The 20,096-nt window shown below is 39.1% G+C and overlaps 1 protein-coding gene across 6 annotated transcripts in view; it reads right to left on the reverse strand.

Annotated features, from left to right (window-relative positions):
* Positions 1-20,096, reverse strand: part of LOC131072453 (protein NUCLEOLAR FACTOR 1) — a 250,588-nt gene that overhangs the window by 213,672 nt on the left and 16,820 nt on the right. For all 6 annotated transcript variants that reach the window (XR_009372778.1, XM_058008619.2, XM_058008617.2 and 3 more), the window contains exons 4-6: positions 9,906-10,038; positions 9,266-9,363; positions 6,222-6,378 (exon numbers count right to left, since the gene is read on the reverse strand). Coding sequence is in view for 5 of the 6 variants with exons in the window: in XM_058008619.2 (XP_057864602.2) it covers positions 6,222-6,378; positions 9,266-9,363; positions 9,906-10,038 (388 nt within the window). In the remaining variant the exon portion in view is untranslated. The remainder of the gene's footprint in view (positions 1-6,221; positions 6,379-9,265; positions 9,364-9,905; positions 10,039-20,096) is intronic.

Here is a 20,096-nt window from a genome sequence, read left to right on the forward strand (position 1 = left end):
AGCAACAAGATGAGCCTTATACTTGTCTAGGGTTCCATCAGCTTTGTATTTTACTTTGTACACCCATTTGCAACTAATGGGCTTCTTCCCTGAAGGAAGATCAGAAAGGGCCCAAGTGTGATTCTTTTGAAGACTCTGGAACTCAGCTTCCATAGCCTGTTCCCACTCAGGTATACCTTTAGCCTCTGAATATGTCTGAGGCTCAAAAACACTGTGTATGTTAGCCATGAGAGCAAAATTGACTGTATGCTGTTGTTTGCTCTTATTACGGGAGGTTCTACCCTCAATGAGCTCAGTATCCCTGAGATCACCAATGGTCTTGGCCCACCATTTAGGCCGGAGAGTAGAAGTGCTAACATCTGGAGGGGAGCTGGAAGAGGCTCAGGATCAGGAACAGGAGCAGCAGGAGGAGGATTATTCTCCAGAGGGAACTCAGGTAGTGCATCATCGAAAATAGATTCTGCACCATCCCTCCCATCAGGCGAACCTAATGGAAGAAGAACACTGTGAGGCTGATCCTCAGAACACTGTGAGGCTGATCCTCAGAACACTGCTCAGAAGAAGGGGACTGAAAGAATCCTCTGTCTTCATCAAATACAACATCAGGACTGAAGATAAGACGTTCAGTGTCTATATCTATCAATCTGTAGGCCTTATGGTGATCACTGTATCCTGTCATCATGAGTTTCTGACTTTTGGAATCCAACTTGGAGCGCTTAGCATCTGGAATCCAAACATAGGCAACAGAGTCAAAAACCTTCAGGTGGCTGACCTTAGGCTTCCGACCAGACCAAACCTCTTCTGGAGTCTTCCCCTTAACAGCCTGAGTAGGGGAACGGTTAAGGAGGTAGACAGCAGTAAACACTGCTTCAGCCCAATACTTATTCGGAACACTTCTGTGTTGTAACATAGAGCGAGCCATCTCAACAACCGTACGATTGCGACGCTCGACAACACTGTTTTGCTGAGGAGTGTAGGGTGTAGTCAATTGGCGTTTGATGCCATGGGTATCACAGAAGTTGGAGAATGCAGAAGAACAAAATTCCCCCCCGTTATCTGTCCTTAGAGTAATGATGCTACATCCAGACTCTTTTTCAACTAAGGATTTAAACTTCTGAAAGATACTAAATACATCTGATTTGTGTTTAAGAAAGTACACCCACATCTTTCTACTAAAATCATCTACAATAAGCAAAAAGTATTTGCAACCAGTAACAGAAGATGTATTCATAGGACCACAAATATCAGCATGAAGTAATTGAAGTACCTTAAATGTGCGCCAAGACTTTCCATGTGTGAATGAAGTCCGATGTTGTTTGCCAGCTTCACAGGCGCCACATACTCCAAGATGCTGAGTCTGAATATCAGGTAACCCTGAAACAAGTCCCTCCCGAGATAGCTGAGAGAGATACTGAATGTTGAGATGTCCATATCTCTGATGCCACAAAGTGCTAAGAGGAGAAACACGAGCTGCCAGAGCCACTTCAGGAGAATCACCAGTGTCAAGAAGCCTGTATAGGCCATGATCCTCTAGACCAACAGCAACAACAAGACGAGTCTCTCGATCAATGATGGAACACTTGTGAGCACTGAACACCACATCTAGCTGAGGAGAATTCCTCATAATCTGACTGACAGAGAGCAGATTAAGTTCCATACCAGGAACATAGTACACATTCAGGAAGATGAGATTCCTGCCACCAGACTATATCTGAACAGTGCCTCTGCCAACAACTGTATACTCCTCACCTCCGCCAAATACAACGGAATCACTGAAAGATGAGAAGTCTGTAAACCAGGCACGCCGATGAGAAAAGTGACGTGACGCATCAGAGTCGATGTACCAAGCAGAAGACCTGGCATGATCTGAAGACCTCTTAGCCATAAAGGCATAAAAAGCAGACTCCTTCTGCTCGGAATGTTCAGCAACATGCGCCTTCTGGTGTGACCCTCCCTGCTTTTTTTGTTCAAAAGCGAGCCTCTGACGGCAATCTTTCTTAATATGGCCATACTTGTGACAATAATTGCACTGCACATTCTTCTTCTTAGCACCATCCTATGTCTGAGAAGAGCCTTTCTGCTGAAAAGACTGAGAGGACTGAAATTTGCCTTTATCCTTGTGAAAGGATTGGGCTGTGAAGGCATTTTCCAAGGAGGCTGACATAGTACCACTACCAAACTGTTGTTTCCAGCGATCCTACTGTAGAAGTTTGGTGCACAATTCTGAAAACTTCAGGTCAACATTAGTTGAAGTAATATTGAGGGTCTCAATGAAGTGTTCATATGATTTCGGAAGACTTTTCAGAGTGATTACTACCATGTCTTCTTCCTCCATAGTCCAACCAATAGCTTCGAGTTGATCTCGAATGTCCTTAATCCTTGTGAGGTGTTCCTGTAAGGACATGCGTTCGTCCATCATAATGGAGAACAGCTGATTCTTCAAAAAGAATGCTCGGCTCTTGTCGGATGTCTCATGCAATTCCTTCAGATGCTTCCAGATGTCCAAAGCTGTCTTGCCGGAAGGAATCTGTGCTAACTGATCATCAGTCACAGAGAGTTTGAGAAGCATAACTACCTCCCGATTGTGTTCATCAAACTTATCTTGATCTGCACCAGGTGTATCAGGACTGAGCTCTTTTCCCAAAACAAGCTAGTCAAGACGCCTATATTCGAAAATGGTCAACATACGTTGTTTCCAGATGTTGTAATTGTTGCCATTAATGCGTTGACTGCCTTCTAAAATAAGGTTGGTTAGAGAAGCCATTTGCACGTTTCCCAAGGCACGGAAAACGATAGGAAGAGACAAGTACAACTGCAACAGGCACGGATTTCAAGAAAAATAAATTTCGGCTGACCCAAAAAAATCCAAAGACAACCCAAAAATTCTTGCGAAAAACCCAGAAGGAATTTGCTGTCGGAATCTGGATCCGCTGGCTCGAAAATCGAGGCACCCAAAAAAATCGAACAACTACCCAGATTAGGGTTCGAAAAACCCACCAAGAATATGCAAGAATAATTTATTTTCGATGGAAACTGAAGGTAAACACCATAAATCAAAAAAATCAGAGGGTCGTGGGAGCCATGAAATGCCCAGAAAAAATTGCAGTTGAAAGGAACTTGGTACGGGAGTCACGCCACCAAAATAGACGTCCACATGGGTTTGAAAACCCATAGTAACAGTCTGCAGGTCACGACTCGTCTGTAGGGCACGCACAGAAAACAGGCTGCAGGTCGCAACGCATCTGCAGGGCACGCACAGAAAACAGGCTGCAGGTCGCGACGAGTCTGTCGATCGCACTGAGGCTGCAGATCACGACGGGTCTGTAGGTCACGACGAGTCTGCAGGTCGCGCCAAGGTTGCAGGTCACGCACAGAGCCACAAACGGTGGCACGACTAGTCTTGCAGGTCGCGCACAGAGCCACAAATGCCACCGAACAGAAGACAAACTGCCTTAGAATCGCGTCACCTGCACCCCGAATTGCTAGCAGATAGCACTGCGAAAGACCACGGGTCGTGAAAAAAAAAAGCAATTATTCAAAAAAACGAAGTAGTCACAGGAGCTAGGGAAAAAAAATTTTAAAAACCCTAGATGAGTTTTTAAGATTAACTGGAATAATTTTCTAAAATTTCCACTAATTGGAAATTAGAATTAAAAAATTTCCGAAAAAAAATTCTCCTAAAGCTCTGATACCATAAAATAGTGCGAGACACGCAATGGATTTCAAAGAATTGATTAATAACAGAATGAGCAAGACGCTCATAAATAATACAAGAGTATTTACAAGAATAGCAAGTTTCTAATAAGAAACTGCTGAGAAGATCGTAGAAGATCTTACTAAAATAGAATATACACTATTGAGCATTAATACTAAAATTAACATTATTTTAATATTCTAATAGAAATGACCCTGGTTATTCTGAAAGGCAAATTTTCTTAACACTCTTCCAGTACACAGCTGAGAAGAATTTTGTCAAACAGTTTGCATGTGTATATGAATGGAGAGTTTATTTTCCAAGTCCCTCGCATAACATTCATCAATATGCTTAGAGTTCATATATTGAATACTGAATAGATCTAGTGACTATATATATACACTATCAGCAGGTTCTGCAAGTGTTCACAGCAAGGGATTATGTTGCTCACCCTCCAAAATGTCCCATACACTTCTATCAGCATCTGGCACTAACCTCCTTCCCTTTGCGTCAAGATATATCTAAATTTCTATCTGAAACAGAAGGCTAAGTTCTGAATTTCCTATCCCTTTTTGCAGAAGCTAATTAAAGGTGATATCACACTATTTCTTTTTCCACACCCAGAAAATACTAATCTCCACATCCAGCTGGAAATTCAACTCCAAGCACCAATAAGCAATATCAACCAGGCTTACTTTGGCAAGGTATCTAATGACTAATCGCCCAGCAAACCCCAAGTCTAACAACCAAATAAAGCATTAAATTGCCCAACAAGAAAGATTCAATCTTCAACACATGGCGCCCAAATATTTACATAGAAAAACTTCAACAAACACCACAAGTAAACTTCAACACAAAACATTTACCTGCAAACCACCTTTTTGCACAATTTGCAACTTTGAATGAGCTACACCAAAATTAACCAAGGAGGATATTCACAAATCTTCTTCAAGAGGGTTTCTGTCCTCATGAAGGTTGAGATGAATCAAGTTCAATCTCCCAGAACCACAAGGGTTTCACCAAAGGAAAATGAAATAATATGCATAATACAAATGAGCTCTCCAAACCTCTTTATATACTTTTCTTGCCAAACTTTTCAAAAGACTTTTTAAATTACATTTTAATTAAAAACTCCATTTTGGCTCCAAAAGAACTTTTATCAAAATAATGATAATATTATTCGCAAGGTCCCAATATTACGCATCCATGATTTAAAACTTTTCATCCTCTTTCTGATGAGCCATTGTACTAAGGTGTCCGTGGGCTCTCTTTATTCCCTGGAACCTCTGAAACTTATTTTATGGCTTATAATACATGTGCCGATTCCTTTGCCTTTGACCTTGTGTAAATTTCCAACACTTAGTCAGAATCCCATGCCAAGATACATATTTTCCCACTGAGATTCCCATCAAATAATAATTTCACAACCTTTGGGTAGGCTCGATATTCTTCTTCAGCACCCTTCAAACCGTTATCTGCAATACCATATTGACACTTGCAGTGATGTATGAGAGCAGATGTTTAATTTCGGAACACCAGATCCCCATAATGAGCACAATAAAGTAAATACTCTTGCAATATTCACCTTCCTTACTCTTGCAACAATCGCCTTTCATCCCCTTGGGTAGCACGATTAAAATTATCTATCGTGGCCCACCTTTCTTAAACGCCAACAATGACTGGTAATAAAGTTCAATGCCAGAGCAATGATAATAAACCAACTTTTCTTATTTCCGATATTATGCGATGCAGAGATATAAGGGGTGAACTTAATCATAAATGAATACCTCTGAAATCTTCCTCATTTGAAGTCCTGATCAGTATTTCCTGCCAATACCTTTATCCCAAAATTTGATAAATACCATTAATGCCCACATGTGAATCCTGAGATGAATCCACCAATGGGTTTGATTGGGTTTTCGTCCAAGCAACCAAGTTCGAGGGTTTCTGTCTTCAAACTTCCTGAAAGCATGAGCTCTCCAATATTTTCAATAATATAATCTCCTGTATACCCAAAAACAGGGCAGAGACATATGAGAAGAGAATAAGAAGAAGAAAACCCTCCATCCAGCAGCAAGCATACCAGCTATTTGGACTGAAAAATAGAAAAACTATATGCAGCCAAAGACAGAAACTTGGCTTAGCAGGATATATCTGTCTCATCTCCCATGACATGAACCTTATAATTCCATTGACCTTAATGGTCTACCTTAAAAGCCTTCACAGAAAGATGCTAACTTGTAAGAATAAATCAAATAGTTTGTTTAACCAGTAACTAAGCTTTATATTCATCCCCATCTGTTAGGCTCCAACACTGTAAAGACTTAATACATCATTTTGAAAATACACCATAATCAAAATTAAGATTCAAAAATAACCATACAATCCAAGTAAAGGCCAACGAAATATAGAAAAATAGATCCTTATCAAGAAAAGTGTTTAAAGCAATAGAAAGTAGCATCCTCTCATTTTACATTAGAATGTATTTCAATGTCTTTTTATTCTGAAAGGGAATATAATCACCCACCTAATATTCATAGAAGCATCATTATTTACTTTTTCCTCTTCATCAACTTCTGTATCACATTCTTCACCACTTCCAGATTCATCGTTTGCATTATTAACGTCTTCAGCCTCTTCTTCTTCTGCAATCTCCATCTCACTAGCTTCTTTTGTTTCCATTTCTGATACAAAGATACCAACATAAGAACAGTTATGACACCATTTTCCTCACATGAAGTACACCAGAAATTTAAGTAACCTATTCCTCTAGATAGTACTCTTATGTAGCAACGAACATGTTTACTTTTCAAGGCACCAAAATAAGATATGGCAACCAACATAAATCTCCATATAGCTTTACTTGAACCATATATACAAAAAGAGAATATTGATTTTAATAAATGAAAGCCTATGAGAAATAAAATCATGCTTCTCAAATGAAATACTAGAACAATTAATCACATTTTTAAAATTAGTTCAAGTCTAATAAGCCTATGAGAAATAAAATCATGCTTCTCAAATGAAATGCTAGAAAAATTAATCACATTTTTAAAATTAGTTCAAGTCTAACTGTGCAGCAGTTTGATGATAATAGGATACACAATAAAATCATACATTTATCTTCCACACACATGTTACACAAGTATGACTGTAACAATGCTAATCGGGTTTTTTTTTCATCCACTCACAGCACAGAAAATTGATAAGACGTTACCACACAAATCCCACAAAATATTCATGACATCATAGATGCCATAAGAAAGGATGGAAAGATTATGCAAAACTAGATCCAAAGAAAGCACAAGAAATTGAAAACGGAATGAGGGAACTTGAAAGATACAGGAGAGGTTACAAAAATATAAATTGAGATCACCACCAAACCCCTCAAATTGCAAATAGATCAGAAAAGGCTGGCATGCAGAACTAAAACCGCAAAGGAAACCTGATGTCAAGTATGGCTTGGATCAGAAGAAAAATATCTCCATATTTTTGAAGGACCAGAAAAATATGAAATCCTATTATGCCACTTCATCTTAAAAGGATTCACACTAGACAGCTCTATAATCTCCAAACCAAAACAAAATCCAGCAAGGAACCCACTGATGCTTGGGATAAACTATAGAATACCATGGAAAAATGATTTTTTCCATATATGATTATCAGATAAACCTGTAGATAGCAACTAGGATTAAGAAATTTCGTAAGATTGAAGTGGAACCAAAGATATATATAACAGTTATTAAAACGTATCTCCTAGAGAAGTATCAAAAGCTTAAGTTCAAAAGGGATGCTGACACCCCCAAATGAGGGAATTCATAGCAACTAGCAACAAATAATCATAAGACCTTGGCAGAAACCATGTCATAAAACATCAAGAAGGAAAACTCAAAGTAACATTTCCAAACTATCAAAAGAAAGAAACAACCAACATAAGACAGAAAACAAACAGGAAACAAGGAACATTTAACACGAATCATAGAAATTGTTCTCCAATATGTAATTAGCCGATAGGCTACTTATAGTGTGAGGTTTCAGCTGAAACCTGTCTCACGCCAATAAACTGCCAGTAATATGCTGAAACTCCTTTACGGCAGTGAAAAACACATCATGTGAGTTTGTTGGTTTTCCATTGCCGTCAAGGAAATTAGATCTCCCCTGATATCAGATCATCCCCAAATCATTTTGGATTTTCTTGCATCACAGGTGAAAGCAAATGTTAACTCACCACCAATATTTTTGTTTAGAAAGCTGCAAGAAGTTGTCTCAAATATTGAAGAGCGATTGTAGCGATTTTAAGGAGGCTACTGAGACCATTTTAACATTTGAGACGCCAAAAATGGCTGCTCTCTGATACCATACAACAAGTTGTTACAAAGAAGCAAGCCTTGGAAAATCAATCATCTGAAGCAGATACTCGTCTCACAATTCATCCAAGATATTGTTCAAACTTGCTGCCCAGACTGCTGCAACAGCTTGCAGATCAAATCCGGGAAAAAATGTTGCTACTGCAAGCCTTGATGCAGCCACAGGTAGCTATAACTGAGGAGGTTCTTTTCTTAAAAAATCTTAGCTTCCTATATGTCTGTGACTCTGTTGTAAGGCAAATTATAGTTATTTCAATTTCTTTTAGTATCAGTTACACTCTCCTCATGCTATAAAGGACAAGTCCTCTGCATTTTCTCTGTTGGTCATCTTGTTCTGATCCCCCTTTTTTCCTGCAGTTTTGTTGGGTATGCTTCTCTGTCACTCCATTTTTAATTTGCTGCTGTAAAAGCTGACTTGTTTTGCTATCCATATAATAATATCCTTTTATCAAAAAAAATATCATCAGCCATTCACACCGTTGTCTAAGATTCCACACTTCTAGTATCTGCATAATATGTGCTTGCATTCTCAAAAACAGTGGAAAATTATACATTTCGAGTATCAACTTTAAGCTTCTCTTGCACTAGACCTAAAGACCAATTTTATCAGCAAAACCAAGATGACATAAAAGTTTTGAATTCCACGCTAGAAGATTTGCTCATTGCAAGCTCCTAATGTGGTTTTTCCTTGAAGAAACCCTCATCCATCAATAAGATGTGTCTCATAGCAGGTGCGTTTCATATATATCACGTTCAAACATTGTAACCTTTATTCTACAATCTTATTAATACAACAATCTTGTGTAATCTGCTTTCCAAACCCGATTACATTTAAAGCAGGCTCTTTACAGTCTATTTTATTTCATTATTCTTTATAGGATTTTTAATAACATATTTTTTTAATATATTTTAAGAATGTAAATTGGAGCTTATGCTAACAACTTTCTCTAGTCAATAAGGAATTTTCCCTATGAATGTTACCAATCAGTGCACTTAAAATCAAAAAAGGAAGTATTCAAACACTTCGAAGATCATAAATATCAGAAGAAGGGAGGTTAATTGTTATTATTAAAATTTAAAATGTTAGGATTTTTGAATTTAGAACACTAATACAGCATCAAAGTGTAACAGTCATATACCCTATACACCAAATTCAAGAAAAAATAAAAAGTAAACTACCCCCTCAAAATTGATTATCTCTTACCAACATCTGTTACTTCAGCATCACTCATATCATCACTTCCAACCTCTGGCTCGCTTTCTTCTTCCTCCTCACTGCTAACGCCTTCTTGTTCTCTCTGCCTACATTTAAGAAAATACAATCAAACGTCCAGAAGCAGAATGGTTACAACACTCTATGCTGCAGGAATACTTCATGTTTCAATTAAAATGGTTGCCCAAATGTTCCAAGTATTTTCTAAGGTTTATAATTGAATACAGGCCAACCAACAAAATCGACGCATGTGATAGAAGAATTTTCTAATCAGAGCCATAAGTAACTACAAATATACAACATTGAGCTTTTATTTTTCTTTCAATATATGCCCAAAAATTAAAAAAATATAAAATAGCATCCCAAGTCATTCAACTTGTATAAGAATCACCTCACTTATACATGCAAGCCACCTGTAAAACCTATAGAAATAAAAAAAACTGCAATACTAAAGACTATATGTTAGTTAATATGCTTCTCCAGCTAACATTATGTAAACTGTAACAGCCTCACAGGAATATACCCTATATAAGCCAGGCAAATGAATTCCTAATTTACAAAGTAAATGACCCATCAAATTAATAGTCCTCGAATCAAATTAAGAAGGATTCAATAAAATATAAACATTCACCTCTTATTATAGACATGGGCAAAAGATCCACAACTTGATTTCAGAGATGATAATAATGTATCATATATAGAAGAGTCTGTCTGGACATTTTCAGGATCTGATTCACTCTCTTCAACTACATCATCCGGAGTCTCTGCAGATATCAACTTGAAATGTTTCAGAAAAGATCAGGTGATTATATCACAATGTGCACTTGACAGATAATCAAAGTTAAACCTGGACCTTAAGTTTGTCTAGCCGCTGAAGTAAACTCTCCATTAAATTACATTCAAATGAACACGAATACAATGGTGACAGAAACAGAGAAACATAAAAGATAATATAACATATGATAATAAGTTTTTATATTCAGCAGGCTTAAAATATACACTATATGAAATAAAAATAAAAAATCCATGACTTTTTTTCATAGGAGCACAAGTGACTAAAAACAAATTTTCTTTAAGCATGATACCTTACTCTACATGGCCACAATTATAATCATTCAAGTGGAGCCCCCTTTTACAGCATTATAGTATTATCTGTTCTAGATAGAAAACTACATATAGCAAAAAAGATAGAAAACATAGTCTGAAGACACCAACTATTTGTTAAAAAATTCAAACGTACATCTAATAGAAACATCTTCATGCTTTTAATTTTTTGTTGAGAAGATGATTTTGAGTCTACACAAATATCATTTAAAACTGATCTTAGCATTGAAAACGAAAAAGTTAATATCAAATGCAAAAAGGAATATATTGTACAAGAATGGCATCTTCTTCCTTGTAACTGTTGTGAGAGAAATATCTATTGCAAGATAATTTGCAAGATAAACACCATTAAATCAAATGCAAGAAAGAATATGCTACACAAGAATGGCATCTTCTTCTTTGTAATTATTATGAGAGAAGTAACTATTGCAAGATAATTTGCAAGATAAACACCACTAAGGAGATTATGCTTCATAGCAAGGAGGAAAAGAGAAGAAGCCCCTATCCAGGATTGTAATGTCCCCACTTTGAAATAGAATTTAATGGTAAATATTAATAATAAAATTTAAATTTAAAAGAATAAAAATATAAATATAAAAGAATATAATTAAACATAATTAAAAATTTAATTGGGTTAATGAATGGACAAGAGGCATGAAATGATAAGTTGTGACTCTCCCAAATATGAGGTATAAAAGGGAGAAGAGACCCTCATTTGAGAGGAGATAATTTGGGGAATCAGAAGTACAGAACTAACTTAAATAAGAAGTACAGATCTGATTGTGAAAGGTTGTGTCCCTTTCAAAGGGCAGAAATAATGAAGAGTTGCACTCTTTGAAAGATTGCTAATGGTGAAAGGGTGTGTCTCTTGCCAAAGGGCATACATGATGAAGAGATGTGACCTCTCCCTCACATTGAGAGATATAAAGGAAAGGAATCAAAGCATCCAGCAACATCCCCATCGATCAGTTCAGATCAGAACTGTTATTAAGTTACAGGCAATTACATCTTTGTTCTTCGCGGTATGCACAGGAATGCGCTTAATATGTATCCTTAATAGGAAACCTTATAACGTTCATACTGTCATATCCCCCCCCTCTAATATTCTAGTTAGAGGATGTAACATCCCACCTCAATTCTGATATAAAATTTCAGTCTCAACCCCCTTAAGAATTTCGTCAAACACTTGTCTTACAAGTGCTATCTTGCTGTTCTCAGTTCAGTTTGTTATAAGGACATTGATTACAAAACAAAAAAAAACTTAATGAAGATCAATCAATAATAATCTAAAAATGAAGAGTGATGACCCATATAGAATATAGACAGCAACTAACATAATTTTGAAGCTCATAAACATGAATGTCTAAGGTCTGACATTATGTCAAATGGATGGCATACAACTTCAGAATAAGTGCAGTCCTATATGCTTTGATCCTCATTCATTTAATGGCTCAAGGATCATTACAAATACTAGAACACAGGGTCTGAAAATCATAACTACTTCTCAGAATTTCTGAGGACAAACACCATTCATATAACTCATGCAAGAAACTGAAAATTACAATGAGAAAGATGCCTTAGGAACCTGATGTAAATTTGCCCAAGTGTAGCGATGAAGTTACAAGCAATACCCACTGACTATGACCTTCCAATGTGCCAAATCAACCAAGTCAAGTGCTGTTCCTGATGCTGCCAACGGTAGGTCTGAGAACCCAATGAAATCTGCTTACAAGTGTCTCAATGTCTCTCCAAACCAATCGAACTCTCCTCCAATGAAAGCGTCTTACTCCACAAGGATGCCACAAAGCCAAAGCATGTATTATCAACTCAAAATCGAGGGTCTAGAGCCCACGAACCTGTTTCTGATCAGATTCACAATACAATCCAAACTGTCACCAAATTACCATGCAAACTATCAAAATGGTATCGCCTTCTCCTATTAATTTTGGTATCATCAAATGTCAAAATCGATGCACAATGGAGGTAGTATGAACAAAATCGTGGGGAATGAAATTCTGCAACTGATATGATGACAGCAACAATATACTTCGATTTGCCTTCTAAAAATAACAATTGATATCACCTCTTGACCAAGAGAGATCGCTGACTTCTAACACCCAAAGAATACATTCACCATCACTCAAAGCAAACTCACAGAATTCTGAAAGTCTGAAGCAACCACCACGATCTGATATGAAAGGTCTCCTTAAGCTCAATGTGAAAAGCTGAATGCTCTCCACTCTCTACGCAACCCTTCGGAGGGTCTTTCACCTCCTCAATTATGCTGATCAAAGGGAGGTATTGCTCCCTAGGATCTATTCTGCGGACAACTTTCGGCTCCACAACTCAAAACAAGAGATAACTGAACAACTCATGCCCAACATGTGTTTCCCCTCTTCTATTTATTCATTTCATAACTCATCATATTCATCTTCTAGAAGATAAGGTTAGGTACACTTTATATTCTTTAATTATACATGTTATTTTTAATGTACCTTTAATTTATTAATTAAATAAAGCACACGTCTCATGATACGTGTTATCCCTTATAACATCAAAACATCAAATAATGATGAGATGTGAAGCCACCAATCACCGCCACGTCGACCCACTACACAACTCCTTGGCCTACGAGGGTCAATTATAGGCCAACCTCGTGAATGTCCACGTGCTAAGGAGAAGGGGACATTACAGTCCGCCCTCCCTGAAATTGCTTGTCCTCAAGCAATCTCAATGCAGGATGCTGCAGAATCTCCTCGCTTTCCCAAGTAGCATCCTCAACCGGCAAATCCTCCATTTAATCAAAAATTCCTTGATAGCTCTCTTCCTCAACCGCTTCTCTCTAACATCCAAGATAGCTTCAGGTACTAAAATCAACTTACCCTCATCATCCAAGGGTGGCAAAGTCATGGAAGGAGTCACATGATTCCCTAATGCCTTCTAGAGGCGTGAAACATGGAAGACATTATGCACTCTACTATCTGTCGATAGCTCAAGCTCATTAGCCACCTCTCCCACACGCCTGATAATCCTGTAAGGTCCATAATATCGTGGCTTAAGTTTCTCGGCACCACTCCTCTTGAGAGTAGACTGTCTATACAGCTGTAGCATCAAATATACCATGTCGCCCACTTCAAATGTCCTTTCTACTCTCTTATGATCTGCGTACTGCTTTTGCTGACTCTGTGCCTTCTGAAGATTATCTCAAAGGGCTCTCATAATATCCTGATTTTCCTGTAGCATATCTCCAGCACTAGGCACTCTACTATCACTGAACAACAGATCGATAAAACTAGGTGCCTCATACCCATACAACGCCATAAATGGTGTCATCTATATAGAAAGGTGGTAAGTGGTATTATAACAATACTCACAAAGATATATCCACTTGACCCAACCCTTTTGCTGCCCCGCAATGTAATTCTTGAGATATCCTTCTACCACTTATTCACTATTTCTATCTGTCCATCTGTCTGCGGGTGGTAGCTGGTGCTCAGAGTGAGCTTGGTCCCACAAAGTTTGAAGAGCTCCTGCCAAAAATGGCTCATAAACCTGCTATCTCTGTCACTCACTATACTCTGAGGTAAACCATGCAGCCTGAATATCTCCCTGAAGAATAGCTCTGCTACCTGTGTAGCTGAATATGTAGTGGTGATCAGAAAGAAATGGGCATACTTAGTCAAACGGTCAACCATTACATAGATACAATCCTTACCCTGTGCCTAAGGTAAACCAGCGATGAAGTCCATGGAAATGCACTCCCACTTCCTATCAGGAATCGGAAGTGGCTGAAGCAAACCTGCAGGGTATGTGTGGTCCTGCTTATTCTTCTGGCAAACAGAACACTCTCTGACATATCGAAGAACATCGGATTTCAAACCTTTCCAAGTGAATCTCTCCCGCAACTATTTATATGTCTTGTAGTAACCGGGATGACCTGCCATGGGTGTATCATGAAAGGTTCTGATCACTATGTTCTTCACATCTGATCCTAGGGTCAAAAAGATCCTTCCTTTGTAAATGATTAAATCATTCACAATGGTATATCTGTCATCATGAACCGACCCCTAAATGAGACCTGAAGCCCAAGAGTCCTTGGCATATTCTACCACAATCATGTGCTTCCAATCCTCTGAAATCTATGCCATGGAGCTCAAATGTGGACGGCGAGATACTCCATCAACAACTAAATTTTGCGAACCTTTGACAAAGGAAATGTCAAAGTCATATGATTGCAGCTTGCTCACCCATTTCTATTGCCTATCATTAAGATCCCTCTGTCCAAGGAAATGTCTTACGCTGTTATGGTATGTTTTCACTGTGAATTTGCTGCCTACCAAATGTTGCCTGAATTTGGCCAAAGCATGCATAATGGCCAACATTTCCTTGTCGTAAATGCTATAGCTCCTCTCAGGACCTCTCAACTTCCTGCTCTCAAATGCAATAGGATATTTGTCCTGCATAAGCACAGCCCCAATCCCTCACTTGAACCATCACACTGCAACTCAAAGGGTTTACTTAAGTCTGGCAATGCAAGTACTGGGCAAGTGGTCATTATCCGTTTGAACATCTCAAAGCATTCCTCCGCTTCGGGTGTCCAAACAAAGGCTCCCTTTTTAGTCAAATCAGTGAGCGGAGCTACATGTCGGAAGTACCCATTAACAAACCTGTGATAGAAACCACATAAGCCCAAAAACCCTCTAAGTTGTGTCAAATTCTCAAGTGTAGGCCAATCTACAATCGCCCTGACCTTATCGGGGTCCATGCGCACACCTTCTGCACTGATGATGTGACCTAAATAAAGCAACTCTTTCATGCCCAAGTCACACTTCGATTCCTTGGCATAAAGAGACTCCTTGCCAAGAATACCCAAAACTATATCTAGATGTGCAATGTGTTCCGCCCAAGTCCTGTTGTACACCAAAATATCATCAAAGAAGACTAGCACAAATTTCCGCAGCTGAAAATGAAATACCCTGTTCATTGTGGACTGGAAAGTGACAAGTGCGTTAGTTAGCCCAAATGGCATAACCACAAACTCAAAATGACCACAATGACATCGGAATGTTGTCTTCTCAATGTCTTGCTCACTGACTCGAATTTGGTAATAGCCCGACCTTAAGGCAATCTTAGAAAAATATTGTGCACCATGAAGCTCATCAATCAACTCATCAGTTCTAGGAATTGGATACCTATTCTTGATGGTTTTCTTGTTCAACATCGTGTAGTCAATGCACATACGCAATGTACCATCTTTCTTCTTGACCAAAACTACAGACGGAGCAAAAGGTGACTTACTAGGTCGGATATGCCCCATAGCTAACAGCTCCTTGATAGTTTTCTCTATCCCATCCTTGAGTCGTTTGGGATGTCTATAGGGAGTGACTATCATTGGCTTAGCCCCTTCATCAAACTCAATGATGTGCTCAATTCCTCTATCAGGAGGTCGTCCAAGTGGAATCTCATTGAAGACCTTATAATGTTTTCTCCTCAACTCCTGGATGTCAGGTGGATAGATGGGTTTTTGCTACGCCTCTTGCATAGGTTTCAAAACACATCCTACTGCCCACTCAACCATGTCATGACGCAAGAGACGTTCCATCCTCCTGAATGAAATACACTTGCAGTTGATGTCCCTGAGTGCCTTCAACACATGTGTCTTCCCATCCATTTCAAACCTCATTTCCATCTCACGGAGGTTGAGGGTGAATATGCCAATATCATGCAGCCATATCGGTGTCACCCATGTTTACTACATAGAAGTCTGGCTTGCATTCAAAATTATTCAAGCACATGGGCAGGTCAGGTATCATCTTGTCACACTTGAGAGTATAACCATCAACAACTTTTACTCTAATTCCTTCAAAATCTTCAGTGCGTATGCCCCTTCTTTCCACAAGCCTTGCATCAATGAAATTATGAGTCGCACCTGTATCAAGCAAGGTGATGACTTTCTGCCCAGCAAGAGCACCTCTCATCCTGAAAGAGCCCTCACGATGAATGCTAGTGAGGCGAGCTTCTTTGAGTTTTACTTCAGGTTCAACTTCTCCTTCTTGTTCTGCCTTTTCTGACTAGAAATATTCATCATTGGATTGCTGGTCAGAATCTAATCCTTCATAGAGCGCCCACATAGCCATGTTTGCTTTCCCTTTAGGCCTTAAAGGACAATCAAGATTAGCATCATAAGGCCCCTTACAATAGAAGCATAATTTCTTCTTCCTAAAATCATTCAATGTCTCACGATCAAGAGGAAAAGTGGACTTCCCCTTGGCTTTGTCATCCTTCTTCTAAAACTTCTTATTATATCATTAGGAAGAAGATCCCTTAGAAGAAAACTTGTTGGTAGGTGTTGCAAATTCCATCCCTCTTTCTTTTTTCATTGCTTCCTATAAAGAGGGAGGGTCAAAGGCTTTCAACCTATGAAACCCGGGGACGCGTGCCCTACCTGAAAACCCTCATCCTAGTCCCGAGGACGTTTCAGGGACTTGGGGACGGCTAAGGGATGTCCACCTCCCAATCCCCAAATTGTCAGAATTTTGAGGGGACGTCCCCAAAACGGGAGGACGGCTTCCCTAGCTATGGGGGACGTCTGTACGTCCTAGGGACGGCTGGGGACAAATTGGGGACGTCCCAGTCCTCTCGGGGACGGCTAGACGTCCCCCACATCTAGGGCTAGGGAAAAATATTAAAATAAAAAAAAGTCATATTTTCAATTTTTTTTAATGATGTTTTTTGCGTAATTGAGTGAGTGAAATATCTCATGAAGGGTTTTTTGCCAATAGAAAAATAACACCCGACACCTATATAAAATAATAAAAGTATTTTTGGCCTCGCGGGGCGCTGCCCCTCGACCCCGCCCAATATCGCGACAGGGAGCGCGCAAGGGGCGTTGCCCCTTGACCCCAACTTGGGGGCGCTACCCCAAACCCCTGTCGAAAAATATAGGGGGAAACTGCGCTGATGGAAGTAGTGAAAATTTGACCTCCGAGTCTGATTAGGCTCCATTATGTATGTTATTTCTTTAATATCTATTATGATATAAATATTGACAATGTGAATGAATTGAAATTCTGAATTATGAGTGCATATTGAGTATCGAGTCTATTGATAATGTTGTATGTTCGATGTTTGCATTCTAAAATGTTTTCATAGTATCATACACATGCTATATCCATGTTTTCATATGAATATAATGTATAGATGCATGCTTTATCCATGTTTTCATATGACATTTAGAATTTTCCTATATATTTTAAATTTTCCCTATATTTTATATAGCCGTCCCCTCTGTCGTCCCCCCCCCCCCCCCCCATCCCCAAATTTGGCAAAAAAATTTGCCGTCCCGGAAACTCGTCCTCCTGTCCCCCCGTCCTGGAAACTTGGGGTAACGTAGCTTTCAACCAACCTTTGAGAGGTTCCATTAGTCCTTCAGTGAATATGACTACCAATCTTCTTTCACTGATATTGGGAACCATGACTGACAACTGTTGGAACTCAATAATATATGATTCAAGGGAGCCACGTTGCTTAAGTTGTGCTAGCTCACGAAAGCTTACCTTAGGGTCCTTCACATCAAATCTGTCAATTAGCTTCTCGGTGAACTCAACGTAGGTGGTGATTAAGTTATGACCAAGGGTAACCATCCCGTGGTACCACCACTTATGGGCAGCTCCTTCCAAATGCAAAGTGGCAAACTTAATTGCATCTTCCACCGGCATAGGTCTTAAAGATAGATAATTGTCAAGTTTTTGTACCCAAGACCTAGTTGTGCACTTATTGCTGCCATCAAAATACGGCATAGGTATCTTACCAAGTGTCTGTTGATAATCATTCCTTGGTTGAGTGTAGTGATCATTTCTACCTCCTCCTCTTCTATTCCTTTGATTCATGTAGTGATCAAAGGTCCACTGGTCCTTCAAGTCAGCAGGTAGAGCATTGTACTCCTGGTAAGCTTGCCTCGCTTCATCTCCAAATGTGGTAGTAGCAACTGTAGGAGGATCTTCCCTTGGTGTAAAAGTAGGGAAGAGGGGTCTAGAGGCTGATCCTCTAGTAGGAGTCCTATGGACAGACCTGTCTCCTTCAACATTCCTAGTGTTTTCATGGCTCCAACTATGCTCAGCTTCATTTCTTTGATGATTGTTATTGTTGTTGGACTGTTGTTCCATTTTGCCCAACAATCGTGACATCATATCCAACATGGTGTCAAACTTCCTTTCCATCAGAGCATCTTTATCTTCTTCTGCCATTTTACCAGCGTCCCTTTCCCTCAATGCTGCTGATAATGTGTCTACGTTAGGTACTTGTTGGTTTTGGTACTGCTGTCTCCGTTGTTCCCTATTATAGTACCTCACTTCCCTTGCACTCATTCAACAATTTTGATCACAGGATGGCAGAATGAAAGCTCTGATACTACTGTAATGTCCCACCTCAATTCTGATATGAAATTTCAGTATCAGCCCCCTTAAGAATTTCGTCAAACACTTGTCCTACAAGTGCTATCTTGCTGTTCTCAGTTCAGTTTGTTATAGGGACATTGATTACAAAAAAAAAAACTTAATGAAGATCAATCAATAATAATCTAAAAATGAAGAGTGATGACCAATATAGAATATAGATAGCAACTAAAATAATTTTGAAGCTCATAGACATGAATGTCTAAGGTCTGACATTATGTCAAATGGATGGCATACAACTTCAGAATAAGTGCAGTCCTATATGCTTTAATCCTCATTCATTTAATGGCTCAAGGATCATTAAAAATACTAGAACACAGGGTCTGAAAATCATAACTAATTCTCAGAATTTTTGAGGACAAACACCATTCATATAACTCGTGCAAGAAACTGAAAATTACAATGAGAAAGATGCCTAGGAACCTGATGTAAATTCGCCCAGGTGTGGTGATGAAGTTACCAGCAATATCCACTGACTATGACCTTCCAATGTGCCAAATTGACCAAGTCAAGTGCTGTTCCTGATGCTGCCAATGGTAGGTCTGAGAACCCAATGAAATCTGCTTACAAGTGTCTCAATGTCTCTCCAAACCAATTGAACTCTCCTCCAATGAAAGTGCCTTACTCCACAAGGATGCCACAAAGCCAAAGCATATATTATCAACTCAAAATCGAGGGTCTAGAGCCCATGAACCTGTTTCTGATCAGATTCACAATACAATCCAAACTGTCACCAAATTACCATGCAAACTATCAAAATGGTATCGCCTTCTCCTCCTATTAATTTTGGTATCATCAAATGTCAAAATCGATGCACAATGGAGGTAGTATGAACAAAATCGTGGGGAATTGTAATATCCTGGATAAAAAAAATTTGGGTTTTTAAGTGCAATAACAATTACAAACAAACACATAACCCATTAAGGTTAGAAAATATAATCTCAATGCTTGCTGAAATTGCAACCCTTCCACTTTCTAATTGCCAAGTGCCCAATGTGGGAAGGTGAGAGCATACGGTGATAAGGGGTTCGTTAGCTCACTAATCTGCTGAAAATTATAAAGCAAGTACAATATTGGACGGCAAGCCAGCCCCTTCCTGTAATGTCCCATTTTCTATGTGACATGAGATGAGCAAGGTTTGACCTACCATTCGAGTTCCCGTAGGTCAATGACATGGTTAGGGGACTCATTCTGAGGGTCATGGAGCTTTGTAGGGGCTCTATGAGCCGTTTTGGACCTTTAGACGACAGTTCCAACTTTTTAGG

Source organism: Cryptomeria japonica, chromosome 5 (genome assembly GCF_030272615.1).
Source record: "Cryptomeria japonica chromosome 5, Sugi_1.0, whole genome shotgun sequence".
Taxonomy (NCBI): Eukaryota; Viridiplantae; Streptophyta; class Pinopsida; order Cupressales; family Cupressaceae; genus Cryptomeria; species Cryptomeria japonica.